This window comes from Oncorhynchus clarkii, chromosome 14, assembly GCF_045791955.1.
Source record: "Oncorhynchus clarkii lewisi isolate Uvic-CL-2024 chromosome 14, UVic_Ocla_1.0, whole genome shotgun sequence".
NCBI classification, from domain to species: Eukaryota; Metazoa; Chordata; class Actinopteri; order Salmoniformes; family Salmonidae; genus Oncorhynchus; species Oncorhynchus clarkii.
In genome coordinates this window covers 9,008,433-9,028,169 of record NC_092160.1, presented here as the reverse complement: position 1 = coordinate 9,028,169, position 19,737 = coordinate 9,008,433, and the positions used below count along the sequence as shown (strand labels likewise).

Genomic DNA, 19,737 nt, shown 5'->3' with positions numbered 1-19,737 from the left:
CCAGATGGTTGGCTCTCTATCAAAACATGTCTAAATAGCTTAGCGATGATCCACTCCTATAATGAAAGGAGATTAGACAAAGGTGTTACTCCGGGACACTGTCCCTCCTTGGAAAGTGGATTTAGACTCCTTACCAGCCAACAAGGATGCACATGTCATGTAAAGTCATGTGTTCGCTCATTAAAAGAGGATTTGCTGTCACTTCCCGACACCGATACAAGTATAGATATAATACTGTGTTGGCTAAGTTGTAAAGGATGGCTATGGGTCTATATTTGGCTTCGTTTTAGCAGCTTGCATTGGGAAAGAGTGTGGCTGTGGCAGAGACATGCCCAGGTCTGTTGGTACTGCTGTGGCTGGATGTCTGTTTGTCTTATCTCTATGTGAATCATAAAGAGCTGATGCATCACTGCGCCTTCAAGGGAATCCTCTCACATGATGGCTGCCAGGTGTTTTCCAGTATTAGTCTGGTAGTCCTACAAGGTTTTCCTCCTGTCTGAGAATGCGGAGAGTTTGTTAGTCAGCTCTTTGAAGATGATTTTGTTCATGTCCAAATCAACCTACGATACATGATTTACTATTCATTTCTATTGGGCACAACATAATCTGAAACGCAACCAAAACAAACTGCAAATGCATCCAACAAGTTTGTAGAGTCACAAGCTTGATGTAGTTATTGTGTGCCAGGAATATGGGACCAAATATGATACTTTTGACTACTTTAATACACTATAAGTGAATTTGTTCAAATAATTATGATGCCTTCAAATGGAGGTACTAGATGCATAAAGTGCTTTAATTTCTAAACAGAGAGTACCAGTCAAGTTTATTTAAAAAAAACGTCTACATTGTAAAATAATAGTGACGACATTGAAATGATGAAATAACACATATGGTATCATTTAGTAACCAAAAAAGTGCTAAACAAATCAAAATCTATTTTATTTGAGATTCTTTAAAAGAACCTCGTTGTCGCGCGTCTTTATTTTAGGTCATACTACATGATGTCAGAAGTGGTTTTAAAAATCACATAAACGTGAAGGAGGTACCGAGTAAATCATACTCGGGCTGTTTCAAAGCAGGGAGGGCACAGTGTTGGAGATAAAACAGTGCATATCATTATTTTGCTAGCTAACGAGCAAGGACTAAGCTACTGCTAAGCAACATGTTGCAAGAGGAAGAAGCTGGCGGGATTTCAGGGTTTGCGACTCCAAGTTCAACGGGCTCTGGCGCAAACACGGACAGGCCAGTGGCTTGTGCTGACGGATTTCGCATTAGTCCCCCGGAGAATTTTGTTTGTATGGACATTCAAAACTGTCCGAAATGGATCAGGCGCTTTGAAAGGTACAGGGTAGCATCAGGCTTAAACGTGAAAAATGAGGCATTTCAAGTTAATACACTGATCTACTCTATGGGTGATGAAGCCGAGGATATATTAAATGCTTCAACGTTGACCGAGGAAGAGAAACTTAACTACAGTGCCGTTAAAGACTGTTTTGAAACGCATTTTGTAGGGAGACACAACATTATTTTTGAGAGAGCTAGGTTTAATATGCGCAAACAGGAGCAGGGTGAAACCACCGACAGTTTTATCACAGCTGTTCACAAACTAGCAGAACATTGTCAGTTTGGCGCGCTCAGGGAAGAGCTGATCCGAGATCGGATTGTAGTCGGAATAAGGAATATATCACTTTCTGAAAAGTTACAGTTGGATTCCCAGCTTACCTTGTCCAAAGCTGTAAACCAGGTTAGGCAGAGTGGGACAGTAAAAAGACAGCAGACGATACTGCGCGACAACGAGGTTCTAGCTCCAGCCTGTTTATTAACCTAACCCTTGCATGTCCTACCTAGGTACGGATGCCCCCAAGGGACATCCTACTACAGTAGCCACCCTTTGCCTTGATGACAGCTTTGCATTTTCTCAACCAGCTTCATGGGGTAGTCATCTGGAATGCTTTTCCAACAGTCTTGAAGGAGTTCCCACATATAATGAGTAGAGGTCGACCGATTAATTAGTGCCGATTGTTATGAAAACTTGAAAATCTGCATTTTTGGACATCAATTATGGCTGATTACATTGCACTCCACGAGGACACCGTGGCAGGCTTGACTACCTGTTATGTGAGTGCAGCAAGGAGCCAAGGTAAGTTGCTAGCTAGCATTAAACTTATGAAAAATAATCAATCTTAACATAATCACTAGTTAACTACACATGGTTGATGATATTGCTAGTTTATCTAGCTTGTCCTGTATTGCATATAATCGATGCGGTGCCTGTTAATTTATCACCGAATCACAGCCTACTTCGCCAAACGTGTGATTTAACAAGCGCATTCGTGAAAAAAGCACTGTCGTTGCACCAATGTGTACCTAACCATAAACATCAATGCCTTTCTTAAAATCAATACACAAGTATATATTTTTAAACCTGCATATTTAGTTAAAATTGCCTGCTAACATGAATTTCTTTTAACTAGGGAAATTGTGTAATTTCTCTTGCGTTCTATGCAAGAAGAGTCAGGAAATATGCAGCAGTTTGGGCTGCCTGGCTCGTTGCGAACTGTGTGAAGACCATTTCTTCCTAACAAAGACCGTAATTAATTTGCCAGAATTGTACATAATTATGACATAACATTGAAGGTTGTGCAATGTAACAGCAATATTTACACTTAGTGATGCCACCCATTAGATAAAATACGGAACGGTTCCGTATTTCACTGAAAGAATAAACGTTTTGTTTTCGAAATGATGGTTTCCAGATTTTACCATATTAATGACCTAAGTCTCGTATATCTGTGTGTTATATTATAATTAAGTCTATGATTCGATAGAGCAGTCTGACAGCATTCATTCAAACAGCGCTTTCGTGCTTTTGCCAGCAGCTCTTCGCTGTGCTTCAAGCATTGAGCTGTTTATGACTTCAAGCCTATCAACTCCCGAGATTAGGCTGTAAATACTATAGTGCCTATAAGAACATCCAATAGTCAAAGGTATATGAAATACAAATGTATAGAGAAATAGTCCTATAATTCCTTATCTTCTTGTGACTCCCAAACCCGCATGCGGGAGCGTAATCATCGGCGGAAACTAATTAGCATAACGCAACGGACATAAATATCCCTAAAAAAAATCCTATTCATGAAAATCACAAATGAAATATATTGAGACACAGCTTAGCCTTTTGTTAATCACCCTGTCATCTTAAATTTTCAAAATATGCTTTACAGCCAAAGCTAGACAAGCATTTGTGTAAGTTTATCGATAGCCTAGCATAGCATTATGCCTTGCTAGCAGCAGGCAACCTTGTCACAAATCAGAAAAGCAATCAAATTAAATCGTTTACCTTTGAACTTCGGATGTTTTCACTCACGAGACTCCCAGGTAAATAGCCAAAGTTCATTTTTTTCCCAAAATATTATTTTTGTAGGCGAAATAGCTCTGTTTGTTCTTCACGTTTGGCTGAGAAATCGCCCGGAAATTGCAGTCATGAAAACTGCGAAAAATATTCCAAATTAGCTCAATAATATTGACAGAAACATGGCTAACGTTGTTTATAATCAATCCTCAAGGTTTTTTTCTAATATCTATTCGATAATAAATCCGTCGGGACAATTCGTTTTTCAGTAGGACCGATTGGAGTAATGGCTACCTCTGTATTTTACGCAAGAATCTCTCTCGGAGCCATCATGTGACCACTTACGCAATGTGGCCGCCTACGGCTATTCTTCAACATAAATGCGTAAAACTACGTCACAAGGCTGTAGACACCTTGGGGAATAAGTAGAAAGCGTAAGCTCGTTGATGGCACATTCACAGCTCAATAGGGACTCATTGGAACGCAGCGCTTTCAAAACCTGGGGCACTTCCGGATTGGATTTTTCTCAGGCTTTCGCCTGCAACATCAGTTCTGTAATATTCACAGACAATATCTTTACAGTTTTGGAAACGTTAGTGTTTTCTATCCAAAGCTGTCAATTATATGCATATTCTAGCATCTTGTCCTGACAAAATATCCCGTTTAAAACGGGAACGTTTTTTTTCCAAAAATGAAAATACTGCCCCCTAGTTCCAACAGGATAACTACAACCTAAAACGTCATACCTGGGATCATTGAAGACTCATGTTAAAAGGAACCACCAGCTTTCATATGTTAGCTTTTTTACATGGCAAATATTGCACTTTTACTTTCTTCTCCAACAGTTTGTTTTTGTAATATTTCAACCAAATTGAACATGTTTCATTATTTATTTGAGACTAAATGTATTTTATTAAGTTAAAATAAGTGTTTATTCAGTATTGTTATAATTGTCATTATTTAATCGGTATCGGCTTTTTTTGGTCGGTGTTGAAAAATCATAATCGGTTGACCTCTAATACTGAACACTTGTTGGCTGCTTTTCCTTCACTCTGCGGTCCAACTCATTGCAAACCATCTCAGTTGGGTTGAGGTTGGGTGATTGTGGAGGCCAGGTCATCTGATGCAGCACTCCATCACTCTCCTTCTTTGTCAAATAGCCCTTACACAGCCTGGAGATGTGTTTTGGGTCATTGTCCTGTGGAAAAACAACTGATAGTCCCACTAATCACAAACCAGATGGGATGCCGTATTGCTGCAGAATGCTGTGGTAGCCATGCTGGTTAAGTGTGCTTTGAATTCTAAATATATCACAGACCGTGTCACCAGCAAAGCACCATCACACCTCCTCCATGCTTCACGGTGGGAACCACATATGCAGAGATAATCCGTTCACCTACTCTGCGTCTCACAAAGACATGCCGATTGGAACCAAAAATGTCAAATTTGGACTAATCAGACCAAAGGATAGATTTCCACCAGTCTAATGTCCATTGCTCGTGTTTCTTGGCCCAAGCAAGTCTCTTCTTCTTCTTCTTGTTTGTGTCCTTTAGTGGTTTCTTTGTAGCAATTTGACCATGAAGGCCTGATTCACGCAGTCTCTGAACTGTTGATGTGTTTGCTACTTGAACTCTGAAGCATTTATTTGGGTTGCAATCTGAGGTGCAGTTAACTCTAATGAACTTATCCTCTGCAGCAGAGATAACTCTGGGTCTTCCTTTCCTGTGGCGGTTCTCATGAGAGCCAGTTTCATCATAGCTCTTGATGGTTTTTGCTACTGTACTTGAAGAGACTTTCAAAGTTCTTGACATTTGTCGGATTGACTGACCATGTGTTAAAGTAGTCATGGACTGTCGTTTCTCTTTGCTTATTTGATATGTTCTTGCCATAATAATATGGACTTGGTCTTTTACCAAATAGGGCATTCTTCTGTATACCACCCCTACCTTGTCACACAACACAAGTGATTGGCACAAACACACTAAGAAGGAAAGAAATTCCACAAATTAACTTTTAGCAAGGCACACTTGTTAATTGAAATACATTCCAGGTACCTCATCAAGCTGGATGAGAGAGAGAATGCCAAGAGTGTGCAAAGCTCTCATCAAGGCAAAGGTTGGCTTCTGAAGAATCTCAAATACATTTAGATTTTGTTTAACACTTTTTGGGGGTTACTACACGATTCTATATGTGTTATATTATAGTTTTGATGTCTTCACTATTATTCTACAATGTAGAAAATAGTAAAAATAAAGAAAAACCCTTGATTGAGTAGGTGTGTCCAAACGTTTGACTGATACTGTATGTATGAAAATACCCTCAAATAAGTACATTCTGTACTGTCGCTTCATATAAAACACAACTAATCCAAAATGTTGTAGAACCGAAATAAATGTTTTAGCTTCAACATCCAAATAAATATGAGTGTAAGCACATTAGAGGTATGAATCATTAGGCCTTTGCCCTCTTTGATGTTTGTCATTGATAATGTACAACAAGGTCTCTGGGCTTGTCTGTGTTAGATGGCTGCTCTGAGCTGGCCGGGGATCAATTCTAGCTAGCAGAGTTGAGGTGATTCTGTCAAGCGCAGCAGAGCCAACAGCCTGCACTGAAACACCTTCTCATCAACAAGCTGCTACCACTGTGCAGTACACAGCCCAATGCTGTTTAACCTAACTACTGAAGCAGCACTGACGTGTATGAGAGAGCGAGATATTTGTGTAATCTCATCTGTTATGAGTAATTGTATAAATGTGACAGGGATTTTTGTACTTGATTATAAGAATGATGTAAGTTGTTGTATTCACGACTGACTGACAAACATCTATATAACCTAAGTTATTTGAGTCCTTGCACTCACAATGTCTTTTCTTTTTTTTGTGGATCATAATGAAATATTCAAAAGTCTCGGTCTGTGTTTTTGCTCCACAGACTGTGGCACTGAGAGGTCATGTCCCCAGTCCGGCACATCCGCTCCTAGTCAGTCCACCTCTTCCCACACACTATCCTCATCCAAGTCCCTGCGCAGACCATCCAAACCAGTGGTAGGGTCACACAAACACACGCACAGCTCACAGAGTTCATGTCAATTCCATCTCAAGAATGTCTTTTTTATGTCCTAAATTGGCTGCATTGAAATGGAATGGACCCCAATACTGGTCGTTGCGGTTGTTTACCACTCAGTAAACTGACACGCATTCTACCCAACCAGGAGATGTCGGAGAACGGCGGGGGCGGGCTGCTGCTGGTGAAGGCGCGCTTCCAATTCAAGCAGAATAACGAGGATGAGCTGTCCTTCAACAAGGGAGACCTGATCGGTGTGTCGCGCCAGGAGGAGGGCGGCTGGTGGGAGGGCACGCTCAACGGCAAGACGGGCTGGTTCCCCAGCAACTATGTCCGTGAGGTCAAGCCCTGCGGTGGGTCGGGTTGGGGACGAGTCTATGTAGTACCTGGAATGGATTTAGACTAGATCATTTTGCATGTCACTTGCTGCTCCAAAACTCGGGTTCTAATTCCTTTATGCCCTGCAGATAAGCCTGTGTCTCCTAAAGCCACTCAACTTACCAAGAACTACTACAGTGTGGTGAGTGGGCCCTCTCCCATTGGATCTCCCTTTTCTACAGCTCCGTATGCGCTGGGCCATGACAGCTTTGCTTAGGGGAACTGTATAGGCTGTAACACCATGGATGTGGGATGTGGCTTATTTCAATTATCTTTCTCAGGTGGTGCAAGACATCCAGGAGCATGAGCGGGAGTTTGTCAAGGAGCTGCAGACAGTCTTGAGCTCTTACCTACGACCTCTACTGGCAAGCGACAAGTAAGCTTCAAGAACAAGGATGGAGGATTCATTCAGATGTTTATTCATCTTAAAATACCAATTACTTAAGAACTTTGTCATTGTGAATCTCTCTTAGAATGACCTAGAGTGGGGCAAAAAAGTATTTAGTCAGCCACCAATTGTGCAAGTTCTCCCACTTAAAATGATGAGAGGCCTGTAATTTTCATCATAGGTACACTTCAACTATGACAGACAAAATTAGGAAATATATATATATATATATATATATATATATATATATATATATATATATATAATTTGCAAATAAATTCATAAAAAATCCTACAATGTGATTTTCTGGATTTTTTTTCCTCATTTTGTCTGTCATAGTTGAAGTGTACCTATGATGAAAATTACAGGCCTCTCATCTTTTTAAGTGGGAGAACTTGCACAATTGGTGGCTGACTAAATACTTTTTTGTCCCACTGTATGTACCTTGTTTAACATATTTTTTTAATGAGTATTCAATCTACTCATTATAATTCTATGTTCTCTGTTGTGTGGTGTCCAGGCTGAGTGTTACAGACAGTGGCATTCTGGGCGCTAACCTGGAGGAGATCCTCACCTTCCAGCAGGGCCTGGTTATGGCTCTGGAGGAGTGTACCAAGTAAGCGTCTGAGAGTGTTAATGGCTGTGGTGGAGGCACTGCTAATTTGAGGCAACTGAATCAAACCACATTACCCTAACCGCATGTCAAATCTGCCACTAGACTTTTTACATGCCGGACTGTTTCTACCAGATATTCTGTTGAGATGTTGATCTAGATTGGATGGCCTCGGACGACGTGCACCCCCTAGTGACCGATATCTGAAACCAAAGATACAGGAACAACCCAATTGTTGTCCTACCAACTAACTCACCCACTTCTCTCTGTGTGTGTTGCAGGGTTCCAGAGAGCCAGCAGCGAGTGGCTGCCTGCTACCTCAACCTGATTGGGCAGATCAGGATGCTGTACCTGTCCTACTGCTCCAGTCACCCTTCAGCTGTCTGCGTACTCACTGACCACAGGTCAGGCCTTATTGGCGTCTCAGTTCTGCATTACATTAATCTAAATTTTATTCACATTTCATTGAATTCAACAGTCAGTATAACAATGCAAGGAAAATGGCATGTTTTTGTGGATAACTTTGGAATTAGTTGGTGTTTCTCTTTCACCCACTAGGTGTCATACTTTCTCTCTCTAAATGTAGAGGTGTAACCAATGATGTGTATATATAAACCCTGGATGACTGACAGGGGGCTTGTGTTGAAGCCACCTCGCAGCCATCTTGGTACTCCTCCTGTGTTGTAAAAAAAAAAAAAAGATTTTGGAAGTTGTGGAGATACTAATAAATGCATCTGCATTTGTTTTTCTATTACAGACTCCTTAATGCATACTTTAAATTATATCTGAGCTAAACATAAAAAGAAGAAAAAAAATATAAACATTTTCCTTTTAAAGTATTTTTTTTGTGCATGCTAATGTTACTGTCCCCAGTACAACAACAAAAAATACTTATATTTTGTCCTTGAAACATTTTAATTTAAATACTGTAGAATTTCATTCATTCCTATGGAGGACTCCTACTTGGGAGTGCCAAAATGGCCGACCAGTGGCTTCAATGCCTCTCAATGGCCAATGCATATCGTTACAAATCCAGGGTTTATATACATTATTGGACACGACAGAGGGGTTTCTCGCTTATCAGTTGTAACTATGAATGAGTGACCTTCAGTGTGTAGCCAACCGTCATCATATCCTCACTGTGTCATTCACTGCAATCAGCCCGGAGCCTCTGCACCTCTTAATGGATCCTCTGCGGTCCTTCACACACGGTAGTGGTAATTAAAACCAAGAAATGAATCAAGCGGTTGTGTAATTATTATGTTAGTTTAGCAAATTAATCATGTATGCTATTTTGCAACAATTGTTTATTTCCCTCGTCTCTTGCTGCACAGTTAATGTGAAAAGATGCACTGCAGAGAAAAGAACACACACGTACAGGAAGCTGCACACAGGATATCTATAGTTGTGGTTGTTGTTCGAGACAGATGAGGCACTTTCGATTTCACACTAAACTAATTAGCATCTTTCATACTGTGGGATCTTTTTAAGTTTTGTCCTTTCACTATCAAACAAATTCAACATTGACTTAATTGATTGTTCACTCCAAAATCAAAGTATTTTTTGGGGGGAATCTTGGTAGAATCTTTCCCCTTTATCTCTTTACATCGTAAGCCTGGTGTGTGTGTGTGTGTGTGTGTGGGTGTGTTTGTTTTGTAGTGAGGAGCTGGGTACGTTTATGGAGAGCCAGGGGGCCAGTACGCCAGGCATCCTGACCCTGACCACCAGCCTGAGTAAACCCTTCATGAGGCTGGACAAGTACCCTGTCCTGCTGCAGGAGCTGGAGAGACACGTGGAGGTACAGTAGGCCTCATCTAGAGCCAACATGGAGGGCAGTTGCTTAACTCTCTATAGGCCCATCTATAGAACCATATGCAACTGAAATTTAACTCACCTCTGCTGTCCCAGATGGCACTCCGCTTCAATGCTCAAATACCATTGCTATACCATGTTTTGATATCCCTCCCAAACATCTTAATGTAGTTGGATTATTTACATTTTATTTTTTTACATCCACCTTTATTCAGGGGTGAAAGTATATTTAATTTCTTACTGGTACGGTACTCTGTGTGTGTGTAATAGCCTAGGTGTAATCATAGAATTATATATAGAATCCCTATTAATTTCTTATGATCTCTGTAGGCTTAGTAATGAATTGTCATAACATTTGGCATGTATTACATTTCAATGTGGCATTAACACAACCAGTCATGATGTCTTCATCTGATTGTCGAACAATCACTTGAAAAAGGTTCTCCTGCAAGCTACCCGTGCACGTTCGTCCACTCACAAAATAATTCCAGCGTCCGAACATTGCTCTGTGCGCCCACCATTTGATGAATGGAAACGGCTTTCTGTTACGAAACCCCTAAACGTGTATTGTAACTACATTCTGCGATGGTCATTAGACCACACGATGGATGCGTCCACTGCTGTCTGCGCACGTCTCTGTCTCGGCCACTCGTCTCTGTCTCGGCCACTCGTCTCTGTCTCGGCCACTCGTCTCTGTCTCGGCCACTCGTCTCTGTCTCGGCCACTCGTCTCTGTCTCGGCCACTCGTCTCTGTCTCGGCCACTCGTCTCTGTCTCGGCCACTCGTCTCTGTCTCGGCCACTCGTCTCTGTCTCGGCCACTCGTCTCTGTCTCGGCCACTCGTCTCTGTCTCGGCCACTCGTCTCTGTCTCGGCCACTCGTCTCTGTCTCGGCCACTCGTCTCTGTCTCGGCCACTCGTCTCTGTCTCGGCCACTCGTCTCTGTCTCGGCCACTCGTCTCTGTCTCGGCCACTCGTCTCTGTCTCGGCCACTCGTCTCTGTCTCGGCCACTCGTCTCTGTCTCGGCCACTCGTCTCTGTCTCGGCCACTCGTCTCCGTCTCGGCCACTCGTCTCCGCCTTGGCCACTCGTCTCCGCCTTGGCAAAATGGAAGTGTTCTCATCAAACCACTATGTAACCCACTTATTCTTTTCCATTGACTCTACCGGCTTACTTTTAACCCTGCCTTTTTATAAGGTGGTGTGTATAAAATCTAAGTTATTTAACAGGTTTTTGGTGTTGTTGTTGACTGTCTTGCAGGAGGCCCACCCGGACTACAGTGACATCTTGAAGGCAACGGTGGCCTTTAAGAGCTTGGTGGTAGGTACAGAACCCCTGTGCATTGTAGAATCTTACTAGTCTATAGTAGCGTCATCTATTCTATATTACTAACACACTACAGAGAGAGAGACAAGTCAGTGAGGACTATTGTATGTAAATGTAATTTAATATTAAACTGATTATGGCTGTAGGCAAATTATGAAATAGTCATGTAAACAGGGTACAATGTTTATCCTAATCGGCGTAAGGTCAAAATCTAATAAAGCACATGCCGATTTAAAACGCCTGGGTTTCTGCGCAATCTTTTGAATGATTAGGACATGTAAACAGCTTAATCAGCGCTCCATCGGTGTATTTGATCTGTGCATGTGCCAGGACCAGTAGGTCAGAGCCTTCCTCTAACACCAGTGAAGTGAGTTCTGAAAAACTGAAAATATGCTTCTTATAAATAGTTTTCACATTCAAACGTTATATGTCTGAACTCTGAATCAAAAAGCTTTCGTAAAAATAACATGGTCACTGTGGTAGGTTTTATTTTGATTGGCGATTTTCTGCATTTACCAAAAGTCCCATCGGGTAGCCTGATTTCAGATGTGTCCATGTACTGGTTTCTGTGTTATTATGGAAATCGTTCTTCTTCCCAAGCATGTGCAAGTTTTAAACAAACTATTATATTAACCTTACTATCCACAATAATCGCATTATTGTGTGCAAATAACCGCGCTCAGTGTCTTCATGAAAGCAATTCATGAATTGCTTCCTGTGTAATATGTCCTCAGTGAAAAGCTTTTTCCTACGGTGGGTTGCTACTGAAATAGCAGCACAGATTTTGAAGATGAGCGTTAGATGAGAGTCAATACAAGGTGTCTGTTGGAGAAATAGTCTGAGAGGCAGTTTCCACTGTGGCTGAGAGTACTGTAGTCTCTTGAGGTGTCTGTGTGTGAGATGTGTGCTGAGGGCGTGTGTTTGTGCTTCCCAAAGGTTAACTTGTTCTTTTGGGTCCGCCAGGCCTATTTACATACGCTCCTGCTCTTTATGTCTGAGTCAGAACTTGGTGGATGTTGCTTTGTCATTTTGTCTTTGTGAGAGGGGGAATCCCCCTTCTGGTCCCGTAATCTGTTCTCTGTAACTCGTTATACCTGTTGCACTAATGCCGTATCATGGACATTTTATATTATATTAACCCAGGCTTAAAATGGCTGTCTTATTGTCTGTCTGTTTCCACCACACACTAACAGTGTCTTATATGCAATATACATTAATTGGCACCTCTCCCTCTCATTTCAGACCCAGTGTCAGGACCTGCGGAAGCGTAAGAACCTGGAACTACAGATCCTGTCAGAGCCAGTGAGAGGCTGGGAGGGAGACGGAATGAAGTCTCTGGGTCACGTGGCCTACATGTCCCAGGTGCACATGCAGAATGGGACCAATGAGGTGAGAGCAACAGATACGGGTGTCCTTATATGCTGAACTAAGATGAGTCTACCAATGGTTAATGTTAGGATTGGGGGTGGTAACCTAATCATAGATCTGTGTGTATCGGCAACAATCCAGACGGAGCGCAACAGGCAACCTCCGAGAAGGTCAAAGTTCAAATGAACGACTCCAATGGCTCCTTTCACAGCCATGTGGTTGAATGGATATTAATGTTTTGAGCAGCATGCATGTGTGCTTGGGCAAAGCAAATAAAGGGAAAAGTGAGGTGGACCAGTTACTTTTTATGCTTGACAAACAGGAAGTAAAATTGTTGCTTGTTTGTTCACTCACAGGCTTCGAATCGATCCAAGGACTTATTTCCCCTTTCGGAATTGTAATATTTCAGCACCTGACGACTTTATTCAGAGCAGATCAGTTTGTTTCCGTCCAACACGTTCTGAATATGAGTCCTATATTGTGATCGCCACCGCCTCTCCCACATTAAGCCAATGTTATTCAAATATTTGAATTCATTATGAATCAGAAACCACAGACTGTAGAGTGAAAAGTCATCCCCCCCTGTAGTGTGGTTTCTGTGTAGGGGTCGAATATGAGGATCTGAGGGCTGAGGGGAACAAATGTCTGGCTTTGTTTTGGTCTTATTGAAGCACCAGCCAACATCTATCTAACATCTTTCAAACAGAACCTGTTTTCTTTACCTTTTTAAAGCTGCAATATGTAACTTTTTGGGAGACCTGACAATATTCACATAGAAATGTGAGTTACAAATCTTTCATTCTCATTGAAAGCAATTCTAAGAAGTGGTAGATCTGTTCTATGTGCGCTTTTTCTAGGCTTCCCTTTTTAATGTTTAGTTTTTGTATCTTACTTTCGGTTTTGTAAACTAGCTTCAAACAGCTGAAAATACAATATTTTTGATTGTGGGCAAAATACTGTATTTCACAGCGGTTTAGATGGTACAATGATTTTCTACACTATATTCACTTGCTCTGTCACATAAACTGAAATTTGGCGAATGATTTAGAATTTTAGCAACCGGGAAATGGCAGAGCAATTTCTTTATAGTGCATCTTTAACTTTGCTGAAATATTATGATTTGTGGATTCATAATCTACGATATTGCTCCCCAAATATCATCGACGCAACTGATTTTCACGTCCCGTTGCTAGAGTTTTCAGACACTCATCTCTGTCTGTGGGTGTCAATGTGTGTATTTGACACACAGCCATGTCTGATTCGTTCATGCTGTATCTGTGTTAATGTGTGTTCTCCATAGGAGAAAGAGGAGCGCTATCTCATGATGTTTCCCAGTGTGCTCGTCATGCTGTCTGCTAGTCCGCGGATGAGCGGCTTCATATACCAGGTAACCAACAAGCACCAGATGTGTCCCAGGTGTTTCCCAAGTATCTGTGGCAGTGTGTCACCCCCTCCTCTCTCCTTTCCAACAGGGAAGGCTGCCACTGACGGGCTCCACGGTCTCCAGACAGACAGACGACACAGAGAACGGCCACTATGCCTTTGATATCACAGGTACAGTAAATTCATCTCAGAGGAGATGGAGAAAGACCGGAATACTCTATAATCTGCGGCACAATTATTGAAAGGGCCGTATCATACACAGGTCCTGTTGAGTAGATTGGAGGTCACTGGTCCGTTATCATATTCCTGTTACATCCGTGGGTTGTAGGCTATTAATGGCCATTTGCGTCTCATTTAAGTGAACCAATGGAGTTTTTTTTTTATATAGCATTCCTTTGATAAAATAATATCAAGCTGCTTTGGCAGTCATTCTTATTCCAGTCCCTTCAGTACAAACTCTGGCTGTGTAAACCTTGATTAATGTCTGGTTAAATGATTTAAGACTTATGATATTCACTGAGGGGGGAAAGGAAGCGATACTAAGTGAGTTATGTGAACTATGAATCATAGTGTTTATGTAATGCTATCATTTAACATGACAAGACTGCTGGGAGAACCACTCATCAGAGTTGTCTTATTTACTTGCCACTTGACACATGCTATGATATATGCCGAGTTAAAAACAACTGGGAACTCTGAAATAAACAAGCTCAGACTGGGGAAAATTTGATTCGAACGATCTTCCAACTAAGAATTCCAACTCTGGAACTCGGGCCTCTTTATAAGAGCTCTAACTTTCCGACCTGAAGATCGCTGACGTCATGATTTGACCTCGTATTTTCCAGTTGCCAGTGGTTTTGTACTGAGGCTTACTTGTTTTGTAACCATGACGCCATGATCCAGTTTGTCATCCAGTCTTGACACTGTGCCATGGTGGGCGTTTATGATTCATGTCAGACTTGTGGGCTTTAATGAAACAGCTCGCTAACAAAGTGTTACCCGTACCTAACTTTAGGTAGCTTAGCCTGGAACTTCCCAGCAAAGTGCAACCCACTGAAGTGTGTGTGTGTGTGTGTGTGTTGCAGGGAGCATGTTTGATCGTGTCACAGTGATCTGCAGTAACCCCCAGGAACTGCAGGACTGGCTGGACCATCTCAATACCTACACCAAAGGTGGAAGCCCTGTGGGCACCATAATCAGGGTAAAGACATGACACACACACACACACACACACACGTTCATACACTGCATTATTTATTGTTTCAAAGCTACAGGAAGTGCTGTTATGTGTAGAGAATGTGCACTCAACAAAATGGTGTATTTCCCTTTAGACATGGCCAGTGATGTGACAACGTGCACACCACTCCACACGTAGCTAGAACTCGCATTGCACTGAACTATGAACTACCACTGAACTTCACACATGGCTGGCACTTGCATTAAACTTCCATTGAACCTCACACATCCCCTCTTTCTGACTGTGGCTTACCTCTGTGTATGGATGATATAGAACGAGGGGGGGAAACCACTCAGTATGGTGGGCACTCCCACTCACCAGTCCCACCTGCCCATCTTCATCACCCCCAGCCAGGCCAACCGGGGACCACTGGAGCCCCCCAAGACCACCAAACCCTGGTCCCTGAGCTGCCTGCGTCCTGCCCCGCCCCTCAAGCCCTCTGCTGCACTGGGCTACAAGGAGGTAGGCCAACCCAGATTTATAGTCCATCTATCTCTGGTTTCTTCACTCTTGATTCTGGAGAGCTGCAGTGTGCGCAGCTCTCTAGCCCAGCACTAACCCTCTAGATTGTTCTTATCGAGGTCTGGAAGAATAGTTGATTACTTGAATCAGGATGTTGTGCTGGGCTAGGACAAACGCCTGCATGCGCTAAGTTTCTTCAGGAGCTGGGGTACAGAACACTGCTTTACGTCTCACAGTAACTTGACTCTAATAGGACTATGGAAAAACCCTCTGGGATATAGCTCTGTTTGTGTGGGCAGAGCGCTTAGCAGATGAGTAGGCAAACGGTGCTCCCGGAAGCTATAGGATGACCATGTAGTTCCTGTTAAGTAACCACGTTAGTTCTGGTAAAGACTTGTTTGACCTGGTGGTTGGCTGCACTAGATACAGCTGTGGTCATTGTGAGATTAGGGTGAGCTAGAATGATCATGTTCTTTCTAGTTCATTCCATTTCCATTTTTTTTTTTGCCAGAATAGTCCTTTTTAAAAATGGCTATAGTTTTGCGAGTCCTGAAATCCATTTTTTTAAAAGCAGACAAACAACGTTACATACATGCAATAACCAAAAATGGGTTATGTGTGGTAGTTCATCACTGAGAATAACGCACCATGCTCTCTGCCCCCAGAGTTAAAGCAGCTAATAACTGGGACTCCTTCTCTACCCTTTTGTATAATGCATCCATCTCCCCCTTTAACTCTCTCCCCTACCATGTTATATTTTCATCACTGTTTTCTTCACACTACAGGATGGGGGGAGGCACTGAAATGTTCACTGTTAATCTACTTCTATCAAAATTCTCAAAGAAAATTCTCTCTCTCTCTCTCTCTCTCTCTCTCTCTCTCTCTCTCCAAACTGGCTTCTATAGAGAATGTCTTATATATTGAAGGTAAGGCTAGATCTATCTCTCTCTTACTGTGTGGATATGTGTGCTTGTGTGCGCCCTTGTGCTGAAGTGGCAACCCATTGCTCTGTTTTCCTCTTCCTCTGCTGTAAGCTGTCGGTTTCCTGTGTTCTCTGCTGCCTTGTCTGTCTTTTATCCCCCGTAGTCACCCAAAACCTCTGGCAGACGGTCTACCTGAGATCTCTATCTGTTTTCTAGGTAACAACAAAGCCCGATTTCTAGATAACAGAAAGCCATACTTGTACAAGTGGAATTTGGTGCAGAAACACTCATTCCCTTTCCAGGTTTTAAAATAGAATCGTTTACAAATAGAATACAAATGAAAGGATGACATTGAATTATTCATTGTTTCAATTAGGATCTTCATCTTTGGCTCATGAATGGTGAAATATATCCATTTTAGCTGACATGATGACATCATAGGCCACACAGTTTGCTCCAAGTGTGTGACGTGTGTGCTGGAAATCACATAATTAATGACTCAGAAGACAATTTAGTTTTTTTAAAAGTAAACTGTTTAAAATGATACCAGGGTCATGTTCATTAGCCACCAAAGGGACGAAACCTGACAGAGAGGGAGTGACTACTTAGACTTGTTCAATAAGAAACACCAATTTTCTTTTCATGTTGCGTGTCCTACTGAACATGACCCAGGTTTCTTTGGTTATTACCGTCCCATGCTTATGCAATATGTAAGACTTTGTCGACCTTGTTTGTTTTTGTCCATGGTGGCGATGTGTGTTACTGTAGGCTTGCAGTTACCGTGGTCTTTTTCCCCTGGCTTGACGACGTTTGTCACTGTGTACTCTACCCTGCTAACACTTCTCCCCGACTCCTACAGGACTCCGGTAAAAGTCCGAGGCCCATTAAGAAGTTCCTCCCGAAACGCAAAACGGAACGAAAACCTTCCGACGATGAGTTCCTCCTGCGGAAAAGTAGGTTTGATCATTACACACTATTATGTAGAATTTCCTAGTGTCCAAATGTGTTGCCACCAAGGAAAGCACAGATTCACACTCTGTGTGACAAATTCCACCCGCCACCTAACCAATGACCAATTTCTAGCTCTGTGAATCAACACAATGTAATTCTCTGCATATTAGCTCAAACGTGTATCTCACGTGGTTGACGGTAACTCGCAGTCTGTGCGCCTTCTCAAGGTGAGAGTGAGTCAGTTACTCATCAAACACATCCAGCTGCATCTTATTAGTGTTTAAAGTTGAACTCGTACCCAAATAATGTTGTTGACTCGTCCTATACTCGTATTTGTGGCCAAAGTGTAAATTAGAGGGGGGGGGGGGCACCACCTTGTATCTCAAACAGACTGTTTCAAAAATGCTTTCTCTTTCCTCGTTTAACATGACGTAACATTGGTTCGTTGGCTGAGCTGGCCAATCAGCTGTTTACTTGTTGTCATTAATATATTTTTATGACCGGCATTAACAAAACTGTTGTTAGGGTACGCCCACACCGTTCCAACACAGAAAAGCTGCTTTATAATATTCTTAATTGCCATTTCTTGGAAGGAAAACTATTTTGCTCATGTTATAATGAAATAAAGGTCATATTTCATAGACATCTGGAAACACTGGACTGTTACTTTAAATTGCATGGAACGATGAGAGGGAAATGGACCATCGGTAGCATAAATCCATAGAGATGCTGCAGCTAAATCTGTTGGACCTGACTGTCAGTGGAATGTTGAAGGTTTGAATATAAAGTTAGTTGTTGTGGATCAGAAGCCGCCTGACCTATTGTTTTTCCCCTGCGTGCCTTTGATTGACAGGTACAGCTGCTCTGGAGGAGGATGCACAGATTCTGAAGGTGATCGAGTCCTACTGCACAGGGGCCAGCCTGCATCAGAACAACACGGGTGAGGCGAAGGATAGTGTGTGTGCGTGTGTGCGCGTGTGCGTGTGTGTGTGTGTGTGTGTGTGTGTGTGTGTGTGTGTGTGTGTGTGTGTGTGTGCACACGCCACCGCGTTTGTATATGTCTGTGTGATTGTCTGTTTTCAACCTGTCAATCAAAAAAAAATATATATAGTTGAAGTCGGAAGATTACATACACTTCGGTTGGAGTCATTAAAACTCGTTTTTCAACCACTCCACAAATTTCTTGTTAACAAACTATAGTTTTGGAAAGTCGGTTAGGACATCTACTTTGTGAGTGACACAAGTAATTTTTCTAACATTTGTTAACAGACAGATTATTTCACTTATTATTCACTGAATCACAATTCCAGTGGGTCAGAAGTTTAAATGCACTAAGTTGACTGCCTTTTATACAGCTTGGAAAATTCCAGAAAATGATGTCATGTCTTTAGAAGCTTCTAATAGGCTAATTGACATAATTTGAGTCAATTGGAGGTGTACCTGCGGATGTATTTCAAGGCCTACCTTCAAACTCAGTGCCTCTTTGCTTGACATCATGGGAAAATCAAAAGAAATCAGCCAAAATAATTTTAGACCTCCACAAGTCTGGTTCAGGCGTTTGGAAATTGCTCCCAAGGATGAAGGCACCACGTTCATCTGTACAAACAATAGTATGCACGTATAAACACCATGGGACCATGGAGCCGTCATACCGCTCAGGAAGGAGACGCGTTCGGTCTCTAAGAGATGAACGTACTTTGGTGCGAAAAGTGCAAATCAATCCCAGAACAACAGCAAAGGACTTAGTGAAGATGTTGGAGGAAACAGGTACAATAGTATCTATATCCACAGTAAAACGAGTCCTATATCGACATAAACTGAAAGGCCGCTCAGCAAGGAAGAAGCCACTGCTCCAAATCCGCAATAAAAAAGCCAGACTACGGTTTGAAACTGCACATGGGGACAAAGATCGTACTTTTTGTAGAAATGTCCTCTGGTCTGATGAAACAAAAATAGAACTGTTTGGCCATAATGACCATTGTTATGTTTGGAGGAAAAAGGGTGAGGCTTGCAAGCCGAAGTACACCATCCCAACCATGAAGCACTGGGGTGGCAGCATCATTAGGTCGGAGTGCTTTGCTGCAGGAGGGACTGGTGCACATCACAAAATAGATGTCAACATGAGGTAGGAAATGTATGTGGATATATTGTAGCAACATCTCTAGACATCACTCAGTAAGTTAAATCTTGGTCGCAAATGGGTCTTCCAAATGGACAATGACCCCAAGCATACTTCCAAAGTTGTGGCAAAATGGCTTAAGGACAAAGTCAAGGTATTGAAGTGGCCATCACAAATCCCTGACCTCAATCCTAAAGAAATTTTGTGGGCAGAACTGAAAAAGCTTGTGTGAGCAAGGAGGCCTACAAACCTGACTCAGTTACACCAGCTCTGTCAGGAGGAATGGGACAAAATTCACCAAACTTATTGTGGGAAGCTTGTGGAAGGCTACCCAAAACGTTTGACCCAAGTTAAACAATTT

General features: G+C 42.1%; 1 protein-coding gene across 3 annotated transcripts in view; it reads left to right on the top strand.

The window, feature by feature from the left end:
* LOC139366228 (rho guanine nucleotide exchange factor 6-like) overlaps nt 1–19,737 on the top strand; it is a 32,866-nt gene that overhangs the window by 5,909 nt on the left and 7,220 nt on the right. For 2 of the 3 annotated variants that reach the window (XM_071103472.1, XM_071103474.1), the window contains exons 4-19: nt 6,287–6,399; nt 6,567–6,771; nt 6,886–6,938; nt 7,078–7,172; nt 7,705–7,800; nt 8,079–8,201; nt 9,457–9,595; nt 10,868–10,927; nt 12,176–12,322; nt 13,602–13,688; nt 13,774–13,855; nt 14,770–14,885; nt 15,195–15,383; nt 16,289–16,309; nt 17,166–17,259; nt 18,111–18,197. In XM_071103472.1, the coding sequence (XP_070959573.1) occupies nt 6,287–6,399; nt 6,567–6,771; nt 6,886–6,938; nt 7,078–7,172; nt 7,705–7,800; nt 8,079–8,201; nt 9,457–9,595; nt 10,868–10,927; nt 12,176–12,322; nt 13,602–13,688; nt 13,774–13,855; nt 14,770–14,885; nt 15,195–15,383; nt 16,289–16,309; nt 17,166–17,259; nt 18,111–18,197 (1,707 nt within the window). The remainder of the gene's footprint in view (nt 1–6,286; nt 6,400–6,566; nt 6,772–6,885; nt 6,939–7,077; nt 7,173–7,704; nt 7,801–8,078; nt 8,202–9,456; nt 9,596–10,867; nt 10,928–12,175; nt 12,323–13,601; nt 13,689–13,773; nt 13,856–14,769; nt 14,886–15,194; nt 15,384–16,288; nt 16,310–17,165; nt 17,260–18,110; nt 18,198–19,737) is intronic. The other variant, XM_071103473.1, reaches the window with a different exon arrangement.